Raw genomic sequence first — 24,655 nt, 5'->3', positions numbered from 1 at the left:
GCCATTACCCTGTAAGAGAACTAGCTACTCCTGTATTTATGTTCCCTCAATATTTTATATGTTCCTCCATTATAGTAGCTGACACATTGCTTTGAGCTATTATTTCCATATTTGTCTTTTCCATTTATTACTAGTTCCTTAGAATAGGGCCTGTTTCTTAGTCTCTAGCACTTCCTTAACAAATGCGTCCATTCATTTCTTTAGTAATTAAATCATCTACTATGCAATAATGAAGAAGACAGTGATGGATAAGTCAGATGTGGTCCGTGCCATATAATCTGAAACTTAGATTCTAGTGGTGGAAACGAATAGGTACCCAAAAGATGATGGTACCGATACTGATTTAGATGAGCACCAATACTGATAACAGCACCAATACTGATTTAGATGAGATATTCAGGAAATAAAATCCACAGCCGTTCCTTATGAGTTTGTTGGGTGGGGATGAGGATAAGTAAAGACCCAAGGAGGACCTCACACTGACTGGTTTAAGAACTAGGTGGATTTTAGTTTGTATTAATAGATATTAAGGAATAAAACTCTAAAAAAAATTTTTTTAGATTTTTTTTTTTTTTAATTTTTTTTTTTCAACATTTATTTATTTTTGGGACAGAGAGAGACAGAGCATGAACGGGGAGGGGCAGAGAGAGAGGGAGACACAGAATCGGAAACAGGCTCCAGGCTCTGAGCCATCAGCCCAGAGCCCGACGCGGGGCTTGAACTCACGGACCGCGAGATCGTGACCTGGCTGAAGTCGGACGCTTAACCGACTGCGCCACCCAGGCGCCCCTAGATTTATTTATTTTTAAGAGAGAGAGACAGAGTGAAAGTGGGGGAGGGGCAGAGAGAGAGAGGGAGACACAATCCGAAGCAGGCTTCAGGCTCTGAACTCTCAGCACAGAGCCCAACGTGGGGCTTGAACTCATGAACCGTGAGATCATCACCTGAGCTGAAGTCAGCCGCTCAACTGACTGAGCCACCCAGGCGCCCCAGGGAATAGAACTTGTAAACAGGATTAACTTCTTGTTCTCTGTGATTCTTAGAACTGGAGAACTGAGTTTACATGTGTGACATAGACAGAGTTCTCTGCATTTACAACTAGTATACATGTTCACCTAAATGTCCTAACGCATTACTCTTTTTACAGTTTTGTTGGAAATATTTAGCATGCATACATATGAACACTTGGTAAGGCCGTATCATGTTGTTCTAAAAAGCAGAAGATAGAAAAATCACTATAAGATTAACAATTAAATACATTTAAATAATACCCTATTAAATATAACTACTTATACACAGGAAGAACTATAAACCAATATTGTAGAGATTAGTTCAGTGCATCATCAACAGCTTTATAAAGAAGTGTTATTGTTCATAATGCTGTTTTAATGCAGCGTGGTAGACATTCACTTCATATTTCATAATACTTCCACAATTTAAACATTTTATACTGTTGTTATCAGATTTAACTACAAAATCCTGGACTAAATTATTTAGATTTTTATATCAAAAATGAGTATTTGCTGACATGATGAAGTTTTAGGAATTTTTCTTTACTTGGGGAATATCGTAAGTACAATCAGAAAACATTTACTTAGAATTCAGTTGGCTGTGTCTGAAAATATAAAAAGTAGATTGCTAGAACCCAGTAAACTGCTTTTGCAGCTGTTATATAAAAGGAAACATGTAAAGAATTTGACACTTACATATATACAATGAATGCTACAAAAAAAAAAAAAAACAACCATAATTTGGGCTTTCTAAAAAAAGACCTTTTTTGCCAAAGTCTAAATATAAACTCAGAGATTTACCATCAGCTGAAACTGGCACAATAGCAGTATTGTTTCGTTAAAGGTGAGAGTAGTAAAAATATAACAACTTGAAATCAGGAAGTAATATCAATAGTTTATTACATAAATTTCTAACTCATACACTAACACTGTGCTCATTTAAGATTTTAAAACACTGACATCTTGTAACATTAATAAAATTGTGTATAATCTCAAATTGAGTTTCAAAATTTATATACACTGTAACTGTAGTCTGTTTTAAACCTAGAATTGGATTTTATATATTATGGATAAAGTCCTGAATTCTATCAAATCTGGTTTGATTAATTAAGATTATTCTGCTGCTGCATGACTTTATTCATAGAAGCTAAAGATTTTAAGGTCAAACTCAAATTGATTTAACTATGAATTTATCATTTTAATCTGATGAATATTTGATATGACTAATATGGTAATTCCCATGCTATCCTTGGGCAGTAGTATGATGGTGTAAGAACCTGACTGTGGAGACTAAAGCTTGGCTCTGCCTCTGGGTGGCTTTGGTAAAAATGCTTAACGTCTACGTGCCTTGGTTTTCTTGTGAAATGGCATTTATAACAGTTCTTGCTTGAAGACTTGTTACAAGAAGTAAATGAGTTAATATGGATGTATTACATATGGTATGTAATAATTTATTATTAAATAATTAAAATATAATGGGATCATTAGAGAGGAAATATCAGTGCCTGGGTACACATGACACTAATACAATACTGTGTGTTAATTATACTGGAATTAAAATTAAAACAAAAAAGAGAATACTTCTGAAGAATAAACAATACTGTGATTTTGCCAAGAATATTTCTTAGGGAAAGGAAATGTTAATAATTTTGATGAAAGGATGATTACATATATGTAGATTCATCCAGAGTATTTCCTTGCTGAGTCATTGCAAACCGACCAATTAATAATTACTTTGATTCACTGGGGAAATAACACTACTAGAAATAATTAAAAGCATTTGGAACCAGAAGATGAATTTGCATTATCACTTCCCATACTGCGTATAAGAAGATGCTAAGGGGGCGCCTGGGTGGCTCAGTCGGTTGAACGTCTGACTTCGGCTCAGGTCACGATCTCGCGGTCCCTGAGTTTGAACCCCACGTGGGGCTCTGGGTTGATGGCTCAGAGCCTGGAGCCTGCTTCCGATTCTGTGTCTCCCTCTGTCTCTGCCCCTCCCCTGTTCATGCTCTGTCTCTCTCTGTCTCAAAAATAAATAAACGTTAAAAAATAAATAAATAAAAAAGATGTTAAGACATTATGATTTATATTATCTTAGAGCACAGAATTTATATATTTTAGGTGACAACAAGCTGCTTTGGTGCTAATTGTTTCACTTAGCATTTGCCAAATCTATCACATTTTTGATAAAATAAATTATTTTTCATTTGTTTCCTTTATACCCTCCCTTGGTCAAAAGTAAATACATGTTGAAGTGATATTTTTAAAATTTGAACTAAAGCATGTCAGTTTAGTATTTTAAAATTTACTTTCTATAGTTTCCAGTAAATTCTGTTTTTTGCTCTACGTTTAGTTGTCACCTAATCCTTAATATAATAGGCCATTCATATCATGAAAGGCCTAAAAATAAATATTTTTGTCAGAGTCAGATGTATCAGATACTCAAATGAAGACATGTAATACAAAAAATAATAAAGCAAATAAAATTATTAGAATTAAGCTTTCAGCAAAGTTTGACAGGACCTTGTCAGGGAGTCATACAGTTAATTCCATTACATTTTTCTTTTTCTGAGAACTCAGAGTGGCTGTATTTCCAGTTTGTTTTGTAGTTAAATTTGAGATTTTATCTGGGTTTTCCAAAAAGATATGGACAGAACTATTTTTATTTTTTAATGTTTATTTATTTTTGAAAAAGAGAGTGCAAGCGGGGGAGGGACAGAGAGAGAGGGAGACACAGAATTGGAAGCAGGCTCCAGGCTCCTAGCTGTCAGCACAGAGCCTGACGTGGGGCTTGAACTCATGAGCCATGAGATCATGACCTGCGCTAAAGTTGGATGCTTAACCCACTGAGCCACCCAGTGCCCCTGGACAGAAATCTCTCATCTTCTTTCAAACTCAGCCCTTTAAACATCCCATATAATTCTTAAGTTCTTTACAGAAAGAAAGAAAGAAAGAAAGAAAGAAAGAAAGAAAGAAAGGGAGGAAGAAAATAAATATCAGTGCCTGGTACAGAAAAAGTGTATGCATTATTTGTTTTTGTATGTACTTGAAAGTTTTAGAAGTGCATGCCTAAAGTACATTCAAGATAATGGTATTCTGCAAGTTCTTCGGATATATTCAAAATTTCTCCAAATTAAAATGTTACTAATTTTCTTCATTCCTTCATTGCACTGTACTTTTTTCTCATGTTTGTAGGCATTGGGAACAAAGTTACTGTCCTCACGGGGCTTATATTCGCATAGGCAGTCAGATGTTCTCACTTGAAGCCCAGAAGAGGTCAGCTCCAGGGATGTGGATCTGAGCACACCAGCCCTCAAAGGGCAAGGAATTGAAATGATGTCTTGTTCAACTGTGTTCCTCCCAACATCTGGTCTAGTGTTTTATAAACAGTTGACACTCGGTAGATGTTGTTGGAATGAATAGAATTCACCTTTTCTTAAAAGGGGTTAAACTGGCCCCTCCCTCTCTGGCCTTCCTATCTTTATGCCTCTAATTAAAACCTTCTTGGACCCTACTTCTTTTTGCATCTGATGTGAATTTTCTCTTGGTTCATAAGAAATTACCACAAACTTAGCATTTTAAAACAGTTTTCTTTTATCATCCTCAAAATTGGTAAGTCAGGAGGCCATGCACAGCTTGGATGTGTTCTCTGCTCAGGGTCCCGCAAGTTGGCCATCAAGAGGACAAGTCTGCCATGTCAGCTAGGTTGCATTTTTATCCAGAGGCTGAAATAGGGAAGAATGCACCTTTGAACTCATTCGGGTTGTTAGCAGAATTCATTTCCTTGTGGCTGTGTGACTGAGGTCCCAGCTGCTTGCTGACTTTTGGCAGGAGACCACCCTTCCCTAAAGGCGGCCTGCCCTTCCCTGTCACACGGCCCCCTCCATGGTCAGTTCACAACATGGCTCTTTGCTTCCTCCAAGCCAAAAGGAGAATCACTCCAGTTGGCCAGGATGGAATCTAATACAGAGTCACATGTCTATAGGTGTGATGGCCCGTTGCCTTTGCCATATTCTATTGGTTAGAGACAAGTCACATGTACTGCCTGTAGTCTGCCTACACAAGGGTGTGAACCCCAAGGGGTGGGATCTTTGAGGGTCACCACAAGAGTGTTCACCACACTCCCCAGATGGTTAAGTCCCTGTAATGCCTCACATACACAGCTCTATCTTATGACGTTACTGTAGAACCCTCGACTATGCACCTGCCCTTGCTTGCTGTCTCCACTTCTAGCTATTTCATGGCGGGGACAATGCCCTGTTGTTTTCTCTCTATCTCTTTGCACCTAACATAAAACTTGGCACTTGGTTGGTCTCAGTGAACTTTTTCAGACAGCTTTATTGGGGTATAATTGTATAGTGAACTGTCAATAAGTGAATGAAGGTTAACATCGGGCTAACATATTGAAAATTTTGAAGCATTTGCTAATAATGTTTAAAGGATTGGGGCGCCTGGGTGGCGCAGTCGGTTAAGCGTCCGACTTCAGCCAGGTCACGATCTCGCGGTCCGTGAGTTCGAGCCCCACGTCAGGCTCTGGGCTGACGGCTCAGAGCCTGGAGCCTGTTTCCGATTCTGTGTCTCCCTCTCTCTCTGCCCCTCCCCCGTTCATGCTCTGTCTCTCTCTGTCCCAAAAATAAATAAAAACGTTGAAAAAAAAAATTTTAAAGGAATAGTCTAGGGGCGCTTGGGTGGCTTACTTGGTTGAGTGTTCGACTTCAGCTCAGGTCATGATCTCACGGTTGGTGAGTTTGAGCCCCATATCGGGCTCTGTGCTGACAGCTTAGAGCCTGGGGCCTCCTTCGGTGTCTCCCTGCCTCTCTGCCCCTCCCCCACGTGTACCCTGTGTCTCTCCCTCTCAAAAATAAATAAAAATTAAAAAAAATTTTTTTTTACATAAATCGGAAATAGTCTACTTGGAGTTGTACTGTCCCTTCTTTCAAGACAACAACTGGCAAAATGGGTTAGAAAACAAAATAATATGATTATTTCTAGAGTTTGTAACTGAATGTTTTTTAGGATATGACTTCACGGTATGCTGTATTACCTAACTACATTTATTTTTTTTCTTCTAGATGAGCAAGAGATAGTACAAAAACGTACTTTCACGAAATGGATCAACTCGCATCTGACCAAGGTAAAGGAAATTACCCAGAGTTCTATGTTTACTTGGTTGGAGCTGATAAATCACTGAATGCCAAGTGTAATAAAGGAATACTCTTGACGCTCTTGTCACTAATACTGACCAATGATATTGGCAGTTCTGTCAGCTTAACCGTTGCCTACATGTGGCATTTGCTAACATTGCCTCTGAGAAGAAATGAATGCGCACCTAGGGTCATGAGGTCAGTTCTTCACGTCAATGCTATGAATTCTGATGAAATATTTTGTTCAGTTATTTCTTCTGTAATAATGTGTATGTCATATGAAAAGGAGAATTTGTGAGGTGCCTGGGTGGCTCAGTTGGGTAAGCGTCCGACTCTTGATTTCAGCTCATGTCATGGTCTCACAGTTCGTGAGATTGAGCCCCATGTTTGAGTCTTTGCTGACAGCATGGAGCCTGCTTGGGATTCTCTCTCTCTCTCTCTCTCTCTCTCTCTCTCTGCACTCCCCCACTTGTGCTCTCTCCCTCTCTCCCTCAAATAAACATTTGAAAAGGAAAAAAAGGAGAATTTGTGCTGAATTTTGGTTTCTTTTTTTAATTAATTTATTTAAATTCAAGTTAGTTAGCATACACTGTAATATTGGTTTCAGGAGTATAACCCAGTGATTCATTGGTCGCATATAACACCCAGTGTTCATCCCAACAAGTTCCCTCCTTAATGCCCATCACCCATTCAGCCAATTTCTTTTGGAACAGAAAGAAGCAAGGAATGGTCTGTTGTGAGCAAAGAATTTAGTATGAGTAGATTATGACAGGATTTGGGTTCTCTTCTTAGGTGCCTTTAAAAAAAGGTTTTTTTAAATGTTTATTTATTTTTTTTAACGTATTTTTTTTTTTTTTTTTTTTGAGACAGGGAGAGACAGAGCATGAACAGGGGAGGGTCAGAGAGAGGGAGACACAGAATCCGAAACAGGCTCCAGGCTCTGAGCTGTCAGCACAGAGCCCGATGCGGGACTCGAACTCACAGACCGAGAGATCATGACCTGAGCCGAAGTCGGCCGCTTAACCGACTGAGCCACCCAGGCGCCCCAATGTTTATTTATTTTTGAGAGAAAGGGGGTGGGTGGGCAGGGAGGGGCAGAGAGAGAAAGACACACACAGAGAATCAGAAGCAGGCTCGAGGCTCTAAGTTGTCAGCACAGAGCCCGATGCGGGGCTCAAACCCACAAACTGCGAGATCATGACCTGAGCTGAAGCCCGATGCTCAGCCTACTGAGCCACCCAGGCGCTCCTCTTCTTAGGTTCTTTGATAGCCAAGTAACTGTGGTGTCAGGACACCAAAAAGACTAATCATTCTGAGATTATCCATACCAACATGAGGTTGTATCACATGACTATGTATTTGCACATTGTAATGACTTTGAACATAAATGCTACTATAAAACAAATTCCAATATGGCTATACTACAAGAAAATTAGTCTCATAAATATGCAGTTGAAAAAAACATGTGAACCAAAAAACATTGCATTTGTAAACGCAGACAATTGTCTGAATTCAGTTAATGGATCCTTTGCTGCGAGTGGTACCTCCCTACAGTGTTCCAGGCATAACCCCATGAGCAGCTTTTGGTCAGTCACTTCCCCAAAGCGTCTTTTACAGTTCAGAAGCAAACAAAGCATGGCGATTTATTGCGGTCCCATTGTACAAATTAACTGCTTACTGTGTGTCTAAGGTAGGCTTTGGAGAGAGGAAAACGTTGGTGAGACACTTTTCCAGGCCTTGAGAGGCTCACAATCCAGTTATGACAGAAGACTAAACAATGTGTCTGGATTTGGTAAACTGGGATTGTATCTCCTTTCATTGCTTTCCAGAAGCCCCTTGATGAGAAGAGAATTCTCTGACATAGTGGTTGCCCCCGGAATCTGCCCTGTGAAAAGGCAGTAAATGCCTCCGGGGGCTCATTTTCTCAGGTCTTGTCTGGTGCCAGCCAGTCATTACTTTGCTACAGAATTGTCATCAATTGGGGAAGATTATTTTTTTTTCCAAAATGAAAATAGAGTTATTGTTTTTCTTCACATTGTTAAGAAAGTTACATGCTAATTGTAATAGTAATAACAACCCTCTTACAGTGTAAAGTAGAAATCAGCTCAAATCTCACGATCTTCACCTTAAATCATCACCATCACATTGATCACCGTTTTTCTACACCGTTTTCTTTTTAGAGACAGGGAGAGACAGAGCATGAACAGGGGAGGGTCAGAGAGAGGGAGACACAGAATCCGAAACAGGCTCGAGGCTCTGAGCTGTCAGCACAGAGCCCGGTGCGGGACTCGAACTCACAGACCGAGAGATGGACACTCACAATTTCACAAAAATGATTTGCAGGATACTGCTGTGTATGCCTCTGTTTCACTCAGCCCATATTTCCGTGTTAGTGGATACGGAGCTATGTAATAATTTTAATGGCTGAATAATATTTTATTAAAAATATAATTACTTATTATAAATTATAAATTAGCCTGTAGCTTATTGATGGTCATTTAAGTGGTTTTCAATTGCTTAATGTTATATACAGTACTACACTTAATGTCCTTGGGCATATATCTTTGTGCACTTGTGTGATTTTTCTATTTAAGATACATTTTCAGAAGTGGGTCAATAGTCCTCAGGTATACATGTTTGCAATTTTAATATATACCAAGAGCATATACAAATGCCCATTTCCTTACACTATTAACATTCTTGGTGGTTAATAGTGTTTCCTAATCTAACTGGCAAAAATATTTATTTATAAATATTTATAATTATAAATTATAAGTTACAATTTATAATTAACTTTTTCAGATTTTTAAAAATAGGAGTTGAGGGACACCTGGGGGGCTCATCAATTAAGAGCCCGACTTTGGCTCAGGTCTTGATCTCATGGTTTGTTGGTTCGAGTCCCACAATGGGCTCTGTGCTAATAGCTCAGAGTCTGGAACCTGCTTTGGATTCTGTGTCTCCCTCTCTCTCTGCCCCTCTTCCACTTGTTCTCTCTCTCTCTCTCTCTCTCTCTCTCTCTCTCTCTCTCAAAATTAAATAAACATAAGAAATTATTTTTGAATAGGAGTTGAATATCTTTGTGAAAGTTTTTCAAGTAGAATCCTTGGGATACACTCATCTATGTACTGAATACTTAAAAAGAGGGGAAATCCGAATGTATGCCATGGTGCACAGTATATGAAGGGCCTTTGTGAAGGGACTAAATGCCAAGAGCTTGTTTTCAAATATCATTGTTTTACCATTGCTCCAAGTTACTTTACATACTTACGTGATAACTGGTTATTGGACTAGGCTCTACCAATGTGCATTTTTTTTCCATTCTGTTTTCCTGCCCTGCTTTGTAAGCTCACCCCTGCAATTTCCCGTCTAAATATCTATAGTCTTACCTTTACTGGGTAGTGTCAGCCTTTCTCATTCATGAAGTCATTTCTGACCACAGGCAAAGCAGTGAGGCTGTCTGTCCCCTAGCAAACGCTCCAAGCGTGGTACCCTTGCCCCTGCACCCCTCCTCCAGTGCCTCCCCCCTGCCTTCTCTGGTTTTCCTGCCTGTAGTGCAGTAGAGTGCAAAGTCTTAGCCCTTCTCCAGAACCTGTAGCATAGGTGGAGAAGTTTAGTATGTCTTAAAATTATTTTGAACTGTATACCTCGCCTTCCCAACACCCGTGTAGAGTCTTTAAGGCATATGCTAATTCTCAGAATTTCTTTATAAATCTTAATAGCTCTAAGCACAGTGCTGCGTACCAGACAGAGGTGATTAATACACCAACAGCAAAGAGTCTATCTTTTCTTATTTTGTTAGAATCGTAAGGCTATCACCTAGGGAAAATGATTAATCTCTGGTATTGAGCCAAGTGTTTTACACAGGTTATTTTATTGCACACATCTTCATACACCTCGTAGTTGGTGCTGCTGAGATTTTAATCCAGACCTGAATCTAAAGTCCACATGCTTTCCTGACTTTACACATTTTTACATCAATGGTATTGTTTTGAAAACCCCAGAAACTTATTACTTCCACAACTGCTCCATTATTATCTTATGTAATAGAGATTTTTTTGTTTGTTTTTTTCTCTTCTGTATTTTGATTTCTTTCTTTCCTGAGTCATCTTGAAAAAAGAAAACTGAAGCATAAGAATGATACCTATACTTGCCATCCTGAATTTATTTATACCGCCATTGTAGTACCTTGCCAAACATAGATAACACTCAAATTCATTTGAGAATATAGTCCTTTCTGGACTCACTTATATTTGGAAAACATTTTGAAAATCAAATCTGACCCATGACCCTGCCTTGGCAGAGTTTTAGAGTATCTATGTATAGAGTCAATGTTTGTCTGCATTTGTCTTAGCAACTAATCACATGATTCCCAACTCATTCCTTTCTCTTTCCCATCCTTTGCCCACCTTTGTCCTTTTTTGAGTGTTCCACTTCCAGCCCTTTCTCATTCCCCCACCAACCTGTCTCCTATCCCTGCACCATCTTGATCTTTCTGTCCCATCTCTTCCTCCGTTATACCTCCAAGCAACCCCCTTACTGTCTCTATCTTAATTTCCCCATTCCTATCTTTATCCCCATTTCCATCTCTTTCTGTCTAGACCCTAAACCCTGCAAAAACACATGCAACCTGCGTATCTTGGGCTTCACAGTCTCCCTGAGGTCACCTTTACTTGTACACCCAAACTGAAATGGCAGCACACACTTCCCAATCCATTGCAATGGGCTCCCTTCTGAGAATGTTAATATCTCACTTGCAACAGAAAAAAAGGTCAACTTCGTATCTTTGATCTGACCCCTGAATCAGGACATTGTGTCACTTTTCGAACTGCTGCATGGTAACACTTGTTCCCCAAGCCATTCTGTGATGCCTGAGTGTGCTTGGTCCCATCACTCTAGCACCTTATGGACGTGGAACCCAGGCACGCATGTGGACACACACGTACACATACATCTGTGGTCAGCTAAGCTTTCGCAGAAGTTTTTGTTATGCTGAGAGCCTTATTACGTCTCTTGTGAAAGCAGCTTCTTGAGTTTTTGGTCCTTGGCTCCCCATCACCAATTAGCAACACCCAGGCTTTCAGTCACACGGAAGGCCATACTCAGGCTACAAACATTTCTCACTAGAAAAAATAGCCCACAAATAAGCAACTTGACCTGTCTCAATGTCTTTTTTTTAATCCACCAGAGCTTTTTGAAACACCCTTTCTCTCTTTCTTCTTGGTTATTAAATAATCAAGGTAGTGGCTTATACTACAACTAAGAGATAGTCTACTCCCAGCATGGAGACCTGAATTCTGTCGGCTTTGAAAGAACTGGGTCCCTTGTAGTTTGTTGGATCAGATTGAGTCTGGTTTGATGTGTTGTTTGTGTGTTTGCTTGTTTACTTTGTCCAACAAATACGCAACAAATTTAGACCCTGTGTTAGTCAGCTCGGGCTTTTATAACAAAATACTGTAGACTGGGGGGACTTAAAGAACAAACATTTATTCCTCATAGTTCTGAGCCTGAGAAGACCAAGATCACATGCCAACAAGGTGAGAGTCCTCTTCCTGGCTGTGTCCTCACCTGGCAGAGAGAGAGGGAACTCTGGTCTTTTTTCCTCTTCTCATAAGGACACTGTTCCCATCCTGGGGGCATCATCTCATGACCTCATACACATGTAATTCCTTAATAAAGGCCCCTCCCTCTTCCTCTACTATCACACTAGAGGCTTCAACATGGATTTGGGGGACACTCAAACATTTAGTCCACAGCAGGCCCCAAGTTCATTCTGAGGTCTGGCTTGAAGCACACGAGTATTTCTTCCAAATTTATAATAAAGGAATGGGAACTCAATCCCGGCATGATGACATGAACGAGCTTGTCTCCTCTTTCATTTCATTCATTTCAATCCCTGTAGTGCATAGCTCTGTGCTTTGGGTTCATTTCATATCATCTCAGAGCCAAACTACTTAAAAGAGTTAAAATGCATTTTATTCCTATGTTGTGTTTGTTCCCCCTACAATTTTCTGTTGAAATCTACCAATAAAGGTAAGAAAATGACCCAGGTTGAAAATACTTTTTGTGCTAGTAACCAAGATACTAGTCTTGTTTCACCTATTTATTATGGTACATAATGTGCCAAGTTATTTTATCTCTAAGAACAAGAAAGGAGAAAATTGCTAAGTTGGGAGGAAAAAAAAGAGTTTCAACTTTTTCCTAGAATGCAAGTGGTAAATATTTTGCAGGATGTCAGTTGTCTGAGAGTATTTGCATAGTAGTCATGGGAATGTTTGTGGATTTGAACTGGAATGGTAGGGGCACCTGAGTGGCTCAGTCAGTTGAGCATTGGACTCTTGATTTCTGCTCTGGTAATGATCCTAAGGACCTGGGATTGAGCCCCACTTTGGGCTCTGTGCTGAATGTGGAGCTTGCTTAAGATTCTCTCTCTCTCTCTCTCTCTCTCTCTCTCTCCCTCTTTCTCTCTCTCTCTCTCCCCCCCCATCTTCTGCCCCCTCCCCTCCCTGTGCTTTCTCTCTCTTTTTCAAAAATAAAAAATAGAAACAAACAAACAGGAACTGTAAACCATTTCATCCATTTGTAAAACAGGAACTGTAAACCATTTCCAATTTTTTGGAAATTGACCATTTCCAGAAATAGCTTTAATAATCAGTTGTGTCAGGTTTTAAGAGCTAGAATGTTGAATTGAGAAGTAGAAAAATCGATTCTTTTCTCCTAAGGTCAGTCAATCTTTGGTGCATTAGGACATGTCCAAAAGATTTTTCATGGAGATGCATTTGGGGAAGGTTTTTAATGGGAGAATTTTAATTTTGTTCTTGGCTGCTTTGCCCAGTTGCAAATTAACAAACTATTTCCTTCTAATTAAACAAAATGATAAACTCTTTTACTGATGGCATTCCATTCTATTGTAACAATTCTTTATAAATATTATGACAGCAGTGTGAAGAGAGAGGGTGCTTATAAGTAAGAGAGCAATCTGTTTTCAAATGAATACTTTTCTTTTTTGTTTTAATTTTTTTTTAAGTTTATTTATTTTTGACAGAGACAGAGTGCAAGCATGAGCTGGGGAGGTGCAGAGAGAGAGAGGGAGACACAGAATCCAAAGCAGGCTCCAGGCTCCAAGCTGTCAGCACAGAGCCTGACGTGGGGCTTGAACTCACGAACTGTGAGATCATGACCTGGGCTGAAGTCGGATGCTTAACCAACTGAGCCACCCAGGTGCCCCAAATAAATACTTTTCTTAAAACAAAAACCTTACTGAATCAGGGAAAAAAACCTCAAGAATCTTCTGTGTATATGTGTTTTATGCCATTGTTAGTACACAGATGTAGATTATTCAAACTTGTGGATATAATTATCAGTTCATTTTTTTTTATGTTTGCTTTGTTTTCAAATGGAAGTCTATATGCTTCTAAATTATGCAAAACATTGCAAATCAGAAATTGTCAATATAATGTAATGTAACATTAACAAAAATTAGTGGGTTGCATTTATTTTATATCCCTGATAATTCCTTTTGAGAATGGGGTTTCATCGGACATGGACTTTATCATTTTCTTCCTTTTCAGAAAGATACCAGACTCTTTCTTTCTCCTTTCAAAGAAAGTATTTGTTTTTTACTTTTTAAATTAGCAATTAGCAATCACTCCATATTGATTTTGAGTAATGTTTTTTTTTTAGTGTTTATTCATTTTTTGAGAAAGGGAGAGAGTGGGGGAGGGGCAGAGAGAGAGGGAGACACAAAATCCAAAACAGGCTCCAGGCTCTGAGCAGTCAGCACAGAGCCCAACATGGGGCTTGAACTCAGGATCCGTGAGATTGTCACCTGAGCCAAAGTCGGGCGCTTCACCGACTGAGCCACCTGGGCGCCCTGATTTTGAGCAATGTTTTTTTTTTTAAAGTTAAGTACTGATTTAGTTCTAGCTTCTCATCACTCATTGCTAAAAGTATTTCTAAGTTGCGGGCTACTATTTGTTGAACTTTTACCATGTGCCCGTCACTATGCCTTAGCGAATTTGTCTTTTATTTAGTCTTCACTACAAGAATCAAATATGAGTATTGTTTGCTACATCATACAGATCATAACCGAAGTTAAGAGTTAGTTAATAAATTCAAGGTCACATAAGTAGATGAAAAACCAGATTTTAACTGCACACCTCTGAAGTTTGGGCATTAACCGTTGTGTTGTGTACTCTCATGCTTCAATTGTTTATTTAGCTCTTTATGCAGAAGATACTTTTTAAGCACCTGTCATACACCAGGGGTTGTGGGTAGAGTGGTGAACAGCCCAGTTGTACATGCCTTCCTGGAACTGATAGTGTCACAGAAGAAACAAACAATTACAGCAAAGCGTGTGTTGGTAAATGCTATGCGAGGGGAGGTGCCAGGGTCTCAGAGAGCACCTGGCAAGCGTAAGCAGCGACACAGGAAACCTGAAGGAAGGCATCAAAATAGGCTTTCAGAGACAAGAACATTTAAACTAGGGCCTGAGAAATGCCTTGGGATTGGATACGTGAAGGAACCAGTGTTTTTAAAAGTTGAGAGGTGAGAAAGAGCATGGTCCAGTAAAGGAAATGGAAGAAGTTTAGAGTGCCTGAAAATATGGCTCCAGGAGTGGGTTGGCAACAGAGAAAACTAAGAATTGGTCAAAGGCCAGTCATTAAGGGAACTTGGACTGTGTTATGGGCAGTGGGAGACATTAAAGAATCTTAGCCAGGAAAATTAAATGATCGCTTTGTCTCTGAACACCTCCGTCTCTCTCTCTCTCTCTCTCTCTCTCTCTCTCGCTCTCGCTCTCGCTCTCTCTCTCTGTCATAAATTAGAGCAGGAGCAAGTGACATTAGAGGTGGAGTAGGAGAAACGTAGACACATTGAAAGGTATGTAGGAGTAGACTCAGTAATTAATCAGAGTCTTGGAGAAGAAAGAGTCAAGAATGACATGTAGATTTCTGATACGAGCAAATGATTAAGATCATTCACATACATAGAGAATACAATGGGCTTGGGGGAAAGCTAGTAGTCCAGTTTTAGACAGAGAAATTACTCAGTAGAGATAAACCCATTTGATTTGGCAGTTAGGAAGTCATTGGCCACCATGGGGAGTAGCCATGTTGTAACAGAAATCAGACTGGCAAATTGATGAGTAAATGAGAGGGAAGGATGTTAGGACACTGAATGTACATTACTTATTCGTGTGCTAGAGCATCAGCTAAAACAGAACATGGGGTTTGGTAAGAGCTGTCTTAATAAGGGGTAATTTTAAGGTGTGTCTACTAAGGGTATGATCAAGAACTAACAGGGAGGAAGAGGCTGCAAAAGAAGGGAAAGAAAGTCATTTCAGAGATACAGGATCTCAAGGAGGCAAGGTGGGAGAGAAAATCAAGAGCACAGGTGGAACCTGTAGGTTTGTACCAGAGGAGAGTCATCTCTCCTTTTCTGAAACCAGGGTGGAAATAGGAAGGGTGAGTGTGGTGTGCCTAAATTTGGTATCAACACGGAGAGGAAGACAGAGTTGAGGTAGACTTGAATTTGAGGAAATTCCTACCTAATGGCGGCCATGTTTTTTAGATCTAACAGGGTAGTCTCCATTTTCGAGCAAAGAATTTATGTTGGGATAAATGTTTTATAAAGTGACCGTTGAAAAGATGTTAGTTCTTTCGAATTTAAAATTTATCTTGGGGCACCTGGGTGGCTCAGTCGGTTGAACGTCCGACTTTGGCTCAGGTCATGATCTCATGGTTTGTGAGTTTGAGCTACATTGGGCTCACTGCTATCAGCACAGAGCTTGCTTTGGATCCTCTGTCTCCTCTCTCTCTGCCCCTCTCCTGATCTCTCTCTCTCTCTCTCTGTGTCTATCAAAAATAAATAAAACATTAAAAATAATCAAAAAATTTACTTATCATAGCAAATTCCTGAACTTTATGCAAGATCTATAGGCTGTCGTCACTATATAGTGACACCTTGGCCCCCGAAGGAAACAACTTAAAGATGTGTTTTTCAGAAAACTTTTAGATTAGATTAGATTATTTGTTTTCATTTTTAAGTTTATTTTTGGACAGAGAGTGGGGGAGGGGCAGAGAGAGGGAGAGAGAGAATCCTAGGCAGACCCTGTGCTGTCAGCACAGATACTGGGGCTCAAACCCACAAACTATGAGATCATGACCTGACCGGAAATCAACAGTCAGACGCTTAACCAATTCAGCCACCCAAGTGTCCCAGGAAGTTAGGTTTTTAATTAGAAAAAGATAGTATAAGTAATCTTGACATTACCACTGGTTTCAAAATTGTGTAGTTTCACATTTTTTCTCATTTCATCAAATAGAATGGAATGCTCTGTTTGTATTTCAATCTTCATGGTGTTTGTTGTAAATGAATATATGGTTTGATACCAAATCCTTTGGGAAAAACAAATAGGTCCCAAATAGTTTAGTCTCATGGTTTAGTGTTCCTGTTTAGTGCATGTTCCAATATGCAAGGAACAGCCCTTTCTCCGTCTGCCAGACCTATGAGGTTATTAAGAATAAGCACTACGCATTTTATTTTGTTTATTTTTTTAAGTTTATTTATTTATTTTGAGAGAGAGAGAGAAAGAGAGAGAGAGAGCAGGGAAAGAACAGACAGAGAGCGCGAATCGATCCCAAGCAGGCTCTGAAAGCTGTTAGTGCAGACCCTGACACGGGACTTGATCCCAAGAACCATGAGATCATGACCTGAGCCAAAATCAAGAGTTGGATATTTAACCGACCCAGGCACCCCAAGAATAGACACTAAACATTTTAACTACTGCCTTTTGGATGACCTCAGGCATGGTATGAGCATTTCCCCACTTTTTAGAAGAACTTAAAAAAGAGTATCATAAAACATTATTTGGGTTCTGTATTCATTTGCAAAATTTACATAACAAAACACCCCATACTGGGTGGCTTCAGATGGGGAATTTCCTGTCTCAGTGTTCTCAAGGCTAGACAGCCATGCTCCCTCTGACACCCTGGAGAGAATCCGTCCTTGCGGCTTCCTAGCTTCTGGTAGTGTCTGAAGTATCTGAGGGTCCTTGGCTTGCAGTTGTATCAGTCCAGACCCTGCCTCTGGGTCTGTCTGGGTCTGTGTCCAGATTTCCCCTTCATATAAGGATACTGGTCATATTGGATAAGGTCCCATCCTGATGACTTTATTCTAAGCTGATTACCTCTCCAAAGACCCTGTTTCCAAAGAAGATCACACTCAGAAGTACTGGGGTTTATAACTTCCACGTATCTTGGCGAGAAGGGGTGCAATTCAACCCATAATACATTCCAGTAAGAGCACATTTTGTCTTAAAATATCACGTTAGATTCATAAACTCCTTGAAAAGGAACGCTTTTGACTTTCCATGTTTTCTTTTAATAGTCTATGCTAATGATGACTTTGACATCTTCAGAGTCCTAAAGTATCTCTTCTGTGGCTGCTAACTTCTTCAGCTGTCTTTCCATCAACGGTGTTAAAAGATAATATAGAAACACTTTCATAATTGCATTTTATCTCCGTCTGTTTCCTTATACATCCTTTAGTGGGACCATTAATTGAACTAAGATTAGGACAAAAAGAAGCAAAGAGGAAAAGGAAAATGCAATAATTCCCCCTCTAAAATAATTCTTTAAATTTTTTAAATGTTTGTTTACTTTTGACAGAGAGAGAGAGCGTGAGCATGAGTGGGGGAGGGCAGAGAGAGAGGGAGACACAGAATCCGAAGCAGGCTCCAGGCTCCAGGCTCTGAGCTGTCAGCACAGAGCCTGATGTGGGGCTCGAACTCACAAACTGTGAGATCGTGACCTAACCTGAAGTCAGACGCTTAACCAACTGAGCCACTCAGGCTCCCCTAAAATAATTCCTTAGTTGTTTTCTGAAACTACTTTAGTTTGATAATCCTAAGCATTTGTTATTTCCAAATATGTAACTAAAAGATTACAAAGGAAAATTGTCATTTCAAAATGAGTAGCCCTTTTAGAACTCCTGGGTGGCTCAGTGGGTTGAGCATGTGACTTCGGCTCAGGTCATGATCTCACAGTTGGTGAGTTCGAGCCCCACGTTGGGCTCTGTGCTGACAGCTCAGAGCCTGGAGCCTGCTTCGGATTCTGTGTCCCCCTTTCTCTCTGCCCCTCCCTTGCTTGTGCTCTGTCTTTCTCTTTCAAAAATGAATAAACATTAAAAAAAAAAAAAACATCCTTTGTTAATTCATTGGTAATAACATAGATATAGATGTAGCAACTTCTATGCAAGTGAATAAACATTTTGATAGTGTTTGTCAAAGCTCCTTCTCTTAGGGATACACTCTATTTATTCATACATTTATTCATTAAATATTTTAACATGGTGTTTACCTACTCGGCAGTGTTCTAGGTACCAAGAATGTAGCAGTGAACAAAACTGAAGAAAAAAATCCTCGCATCATGGTGCTTATATCCTGATGCGGGAGATGGATAGTCAAGAAGACAAAGAGGCTGTTATGTTGAGAATAGAGTGAAGAGGGGCAAGGGTGCAAGGAGGGACGTACGTTAGGAGGCTGTCGAAGTCATGCAGGCAAGAGACTGGTGGCTTGGACCAAAGTAATAAGCAGCGAAGGTGGTGAGAAGTGGTTGGATTGTGGATGAGCTTTGAAAAGAAAGCCACCAAGATTTGTTGATGGAGCAGAGATGGTATCTGAGCAAAGGAGAAGAGTAAACGATGACCCCAACTCTGCACCGAATAAAACAAATAACTTGGGGAGTGTGATTCTTTTATGCTGTGTAGTAGAAAGAATTTGATTACACATGTAAATTGTTAAGGGCAGAGTTTTCCAAGCAGATTTAAAGTTGGGCTGAGAAGTAGTCATTGCCTTTGGGATATGTATTTGGAAATAAATTAAGTAATTAAGGAAGTGGAAATGATTAGAACTATCTGTCAGAGGAAACAGAACAGAACGGGAGCTGTCTTCTCACCTTTGACAAGCAGAGGTGGAAAATAATCACAATAGTGTTTTTATGAAGGCGGTGAAAGAGGAAGAGATTACATACAAAAGTTTTAAGTTACTTCACCTTGTTTCTGGAAATGTTGGAAACATCTAATTAGATTTTCCGAATAAGATGGCGAAACTTGTAGACATTGAATTAATTTGACGTGGCTACTGCCGGCGGTTATAATCATGGTTTGACTGCTCTGGTCCAAAGATACGGTGGCAGTTTTAGACATTTTAGTGTGGTTGGGCTCTTAGCCAATCTTTAGGGAGGTAACTCACTCCACATCTGCCGGTCAACCCCTCTTCCCTTCCCACTCTCCTCTCTGTTCCTGTTGTTTAACTTGCTGCTCCCACCCATCAGATGACCATCAGAGAATGTGAACACTATAGACTGGTCCTGGGATGGGATTTTTCCCCATATACTGTCTTGCAGCCTGTGACATCGTTCCTTCCTGAAACGTATGTAAACCAGAGATAGTGGTTTGTTTGGCTTTAGAAGTGACGGGTCATTCTCTATACAGAGACGTCAAGGGTGCACAGAGCACACCTTGCCAACCTCCCTTTGTCTTGAGACCTCTCTGCAGCCTGTGCAGAAGGCCATTTTCAGAGTATTTTAGGCCGTGATTTTGTGTTCTTTTCAGCAAGCCTGACATAGCACTTAGCAGTGTGTGTGTATCTCCATTGGAGCTGAGAGTAATCTGTGCCATGGGCTTTTACTTTAGGTCTTTTTTAGTTATTGGTATCGGTGGGTATCCAGCAATCACAAGTTTTAATTTTTTTAAATGTTTATTAATTTGTGAGAGGGAGAGAGAGACCGTATGAGTGGAGGAGGGGCAGAGAGAGAGAGAGAGGGAGACATAGAATCTGAAAAAGGCTCCAGGCTGTAAGCTGTCAGCACAGAACCCGACTCAGGCCTCGAAGTCGTGAACCGGGAGATCATGACCTGAGCCAAAGTTGGACGCTTAACCAACCGAGCCACCAGGTGCCCCTCAAATTTTAAACCTTAGGATGTGTATTAGTACTTTAAAATAAAACACTAGAGCTTTTGTGTGTGTCATAAAATGTTTTTGAGAGCTCTTTCCCCAAGAGGAAAAGCGTTCAGTCAAAGAATGCCCAGTTGTTGTGAGATTAAAAGTCATGATGGTAAATTAGGACACGGGTTGGTGCTGGCATGAAACAGGAGATTTTACCCTTTTATTTGCTCAAAGCTAAATCCTTCATGCCGTAAATCTCGTTGATCACTGTGTGATATTTGAGGCTAAGGCACTCTAAGATTCTAGCAGATGTGTAGATATCTGTTGATGAAATGATGATATGCTCGTAATGTTTTGAGGTAGATTTGTACTCTTCTCCATTTCTCAATGCAACCTAACACCTAGTGTTTCTTTCACCTTATTTGATGTGTATATGATTGTACATATGATTGTGCATATGATTGCAAACTTAAAAGTGGTAAAAATATTTTTAGTGTGTTACCATTTTTGTTATTTTTGGATATAGGCATACAGTTGTCCATGTAAAGTGGCTCTATCTATCTATCTATCTATCTATCATCTATCATCTGTCTGTATGTTTAATGGTTTATCAACAACATTCAGCTGTGTCTGCCTTCTTCATTTACCGATATCAATTGGTCAAAAGGTTACAAAACATTTTTTACATCAAATACAATTAGGTTCCCCTGAAAATGCACACTCTCAACAATAAAGCATAGATATATTTTCGGTCACTTATGTGGATCTTATCATGGAGTACGAGTCGAAGGACACTGAACGGTAAATTGTTACAGTCAGAAAGTGTTTACAAAGTAATAGCAAAATAGACCCTCCTGTCAGTGTGCTTTATTTTGTTGCAAGTAAATGAACTTGATTTAAAACTATTTAACCAAGAAGTGAAATCGATTGAAAGGGTACATTCTGACCAGGCAGGAAAGGTTAGCTCAGCAGGCGTGGGTTGCTCAAATTCTGTATATTCCAAATAAAGACCTGTCTTTGGGAATGGCCCTTGACCGGCTCTTGGGACATAAGCTCTGAGCACTTGGAATATTCTGCCTGAAAGGAGTATTTTGTATGCCCAGACCTTAGGCCTGCTGTACACTTTGATGAGATCAATTTATCATAACAATGTGTTTTATGGTGAACATGTACCTGGTTTTGCTGGGCAAACAGGGACAGGAGAAGGGCTGGATGGAATCTGAGTAGCTGAGGTCATTTATGAAAGCACTGTATGCCTCAGGGACAGGCATCAAATAAAAACCTGAGCACTGGGGCTCGAGCATGCTTTTTTGTTTGGCAACACTTCACACATATCATCCCGTAGCATCCTGGGAAAAATTAGGCAACATCCCATAGCATCCTGGGAAAAATGAGGCATGTTCCTATGTACTTACACTGTGAGAGAACAGGTCACTCATCTCTGGAAAGTCCTATATCTTTTCTCCTGGACTCTGCTTCATGAGCCTTGTCCATTTGCTGATATTATCGTGTCCATTCACTGTAATAAATTGTGTCCATTCACTGTAATAAATTGTAACCATGAATATAATAGCTCTTTTGAGTCCTGTGGGCCCTTCTAGTGAGTCATAGAGCTGAGGATGGTCTTAAGGAACTTGACACACTGACTGACCCAATCTTCAGAAAGACAGAGGCAAGTGTTTCTTGGGCCTCAACAGCAGGACCCGATAACAATTGTATTTAGGTCATTGCCCGGTGACAACTTAACTCCGACCATCTTCTGGATCCAAGCAGAGAAGGTGATGGGTGCAGCTCAGGTCAGTCATGTAACAAAAGACAGAGCCTTAGCACAAACATGACCATGAGGGGATACGGTATGAATTAGGCCAACTTATTGTCTATGCCAATATGTGTTTATATACATAATGCTTCTGTTATTACTTTTTAGTCTTTCTTATATCCATTCACATTTAAAAGTGGTTTTCTGGGGTGCCTGGGTGGCGCAGTCGGTTAAGCGTCCGACTTCAGCCAGGTCACGATCTTGCGGTCTGTGAGTTCGAGCCCCGCGTCGGGCTCTGGGCTGATGGCTCAGAGCCTGGAGCCTGTTTCCCATTCTGTGTCTCCCTCTCTCTCTGCCCCTCCCCCGTTCATGCTCTGTCTCTCTCTGTCCCAAAAATAAAATAAACGTTGAAAAAAAAAATTTTAAAAAAAAGTGGTTTTCTGTTAATATTTTACTTCTAGTAGAGTGGCAGGCACTTTGCTAATTAGTTAATACTTTTCATACTGATATTAAATAAAAATCGCATTTATAGGTTTATGTTTCATTCAGGAAATAGTTAAGTGAATACCTGCATTTTTATAGTGAACTTCCTATCTAACAGGTGGCTGAAATCTAATCATGTACTAGGGGTGTGATCTAGGCCCATGGTTGAACCTCTCAGATTCAGATTCCTTCTTTGAAAGAGGAGGTGATTTCCCATAGGTGGTGGTTATGAATATTCCATGAGATAACATGTATAAGCCCTCAGCATAGTGCTTGACATATGGAGATGTTCAACAGTATATTATTCCTTCTTTCCTACCTTCTTTTTCCCCCTTCATTCATATTTAAACACCTACTGAATTAGAATGTATAATCTCTAAGCCACAGAATCATAATATCTAGTAAATATTAGAATTCATGTATGTAATCTACAGTGGGACTACTTTGTCATACTTTGTGCATCAACATTTTTCATTTCATATATAATTTTTAAATGTGATTTAAAAGATTTCTTAACTTTTTATTTCATGCCAAATAGTTATATGATACCTTTTTCTCGTTAAAATTATTCTCTTATTCCTTTTCCTCCAAGTAATATCATTGTTTCTAGGGTCATAAAATAAACATGTGATATAGCAAGCATGGTCATCCTTTCATGAATAAAAATATGAAAATAGATGGTAGATAGGGCTTAAAAATGTGTTGATGCTTATAGACTAGTAAAGTGACACAAGATACACACACACACACACACACACACACACACACACACACACACAATGTTAGAGAATAGGATATTTTCCCCAGATAGAGAACTGGTCAGTAAAAATTATGTCAAGGATACCCGTACTTTTACATTCCATAAAGATCAAGGATGAACTTTGAATCTCATTACATGTCTTTAAAGGAGCTGCTCAGCAAAATAAAGGAAGAGTAGAAGAAATAGAGAAAAAAGTTCTGTGAAGTCTGTTTCAGTAATGAGTTAACTACCAAGGGTATTAGCCAGGCACAGAGGCATGTGTATCTTCCCAGCGTTTGTAGGGACTTTTAGACCAGACAGTCCTCTTAGAGCTGGAAGTTAAGGTTTAAACCTAGTTTGAAGAGAGCTGATAGAAGGGAGTAACCACAGAAGTGAAGTACCTCTTTCTCATTTTTGTTCTCTCCCATCTTTATCTTTCTCTCCCCTCGACACAGTTGGGAAGTTCCCTTCCTTGAACAACCTCAGATTCAGTATGAATATATTTTGGTTCCACTATAGAATATCTAAATGTGACAGACAAGGCCAAGGAGAATACAATTTTAAAAAATACTGCCCCCCAATAAAAGCTTATTACGGTTTTACCTTAATCATAATTTAAAAATGATAATTGTGGTCTTGAAAAGTGCTTGATAGATTTCTGCCTGGTGCTTAAAACTGAAAATAAGTGGGCAATCAGAACAAAACTACATCATATCGATTTTTCATTAAGTCAGGCTCCAGTAAGTTACCTTCATTTCCAACTCTTTCTTTTGGCGGCCAGTACCGTGACCTGAATCCTGCAGAGTAATCAGATTGGTGCTATAACTATTTATAGATGTGACAGGAGAAACATTTTAGCTGAAAGGTTTTTTTTTATTATTATTAAAACACTGTCACAGAAAATAACTGTGAGTTAGTGACAATGGTAAATGACTCCATTAGTTGGTCAGTTGCTATATGTAAATAATTCTTTGTGCAAAATGGGATAGGAAAACTTGTCCAATAATTGCTAGAACATTTTTATTCTGGTGTAATTTTTGATAAGTGTTTTTGTGGATTGTGCACAATATTTACGTTATATGCAATTGGATAGAACTTGTAGAAATATAAAGATCATTCTCTAGTATTATTTTGCCAGCTCTTTGCAGTAAGGCTGGCCAGAAGTTTATTTTTCTCCCTCTTTTACTAGTTGAGGCATTAAGTAAAAAATTGATTATATAATGCTTGGCCCTATAATCAGTGTGTTGAAAATATGATACCTGTGCATTACAAATTAAATTGATATAAAACATCTTTTTATTTTTTTAATTAAAAAATTCTTAACGTTGGGGCACCTGGGTGGTTCAGTCGGTTGAGCGTCCAACTTCGGCTCAGGTCATGATCTCCTGGTTTGTGGGTTCGAGTCCCACATCGGGCTCTGTGCTGACTGCTTGCTCAGAGCCTGGAGGCTGCTTCGGATTCTGTGTCTCCTTCTCTCTCTGCCCCTCCCCTGCTCACGCTCTGTCTCACTCTGTCTCTCAAAAATAAACAAATGTAAAAAAATTAAAAAAAGTTATTAACGTTTATTTTTGAGAGA

The 24,655-nt window shown here is 39.6% G+C and overlaps 1 protein-coding gene across 1 annotated transcript in view; it reads left to right on the top strand.

Annotated features, from left to right (window-relative positions):
- The window catches only part of SYNE1 (spectrin repeat containing nuclear envelope protein 1), a 480,852-nt gene that overhangs the window by 77,287 nt on the left and 378,910 nt on the right, over positions 1-24,655 (top strand). Inside the window, 1 exon segment of the mRNA XM_030316617.2 lies at positions 6,083-6,144. Coding sequence (XP_030172477.1) covers positions 6,083-6,144 — 62 coding nt within the window.

This window comes from Lynx canadensis, chromosome B2 (genome assembly GCF_007474595.2).
Source record: "Lynx canadensis isolate LIC74 chromosome B2, mLynCan4.pri.v2, whole genome shotgun sequence".
NCBI classification, from domain to species: domain Eukaryota; kingdom Metazoa; phylum Chordata; class Mammalia; order Carnivora; family Felidae; genus Lynx; species Lynx canadensis.
The sequence above is the reverse complement of the archived record's forward strand: the minus strand, read 5'-3'. Positions and strand labels throughout refer to the sequence as shown.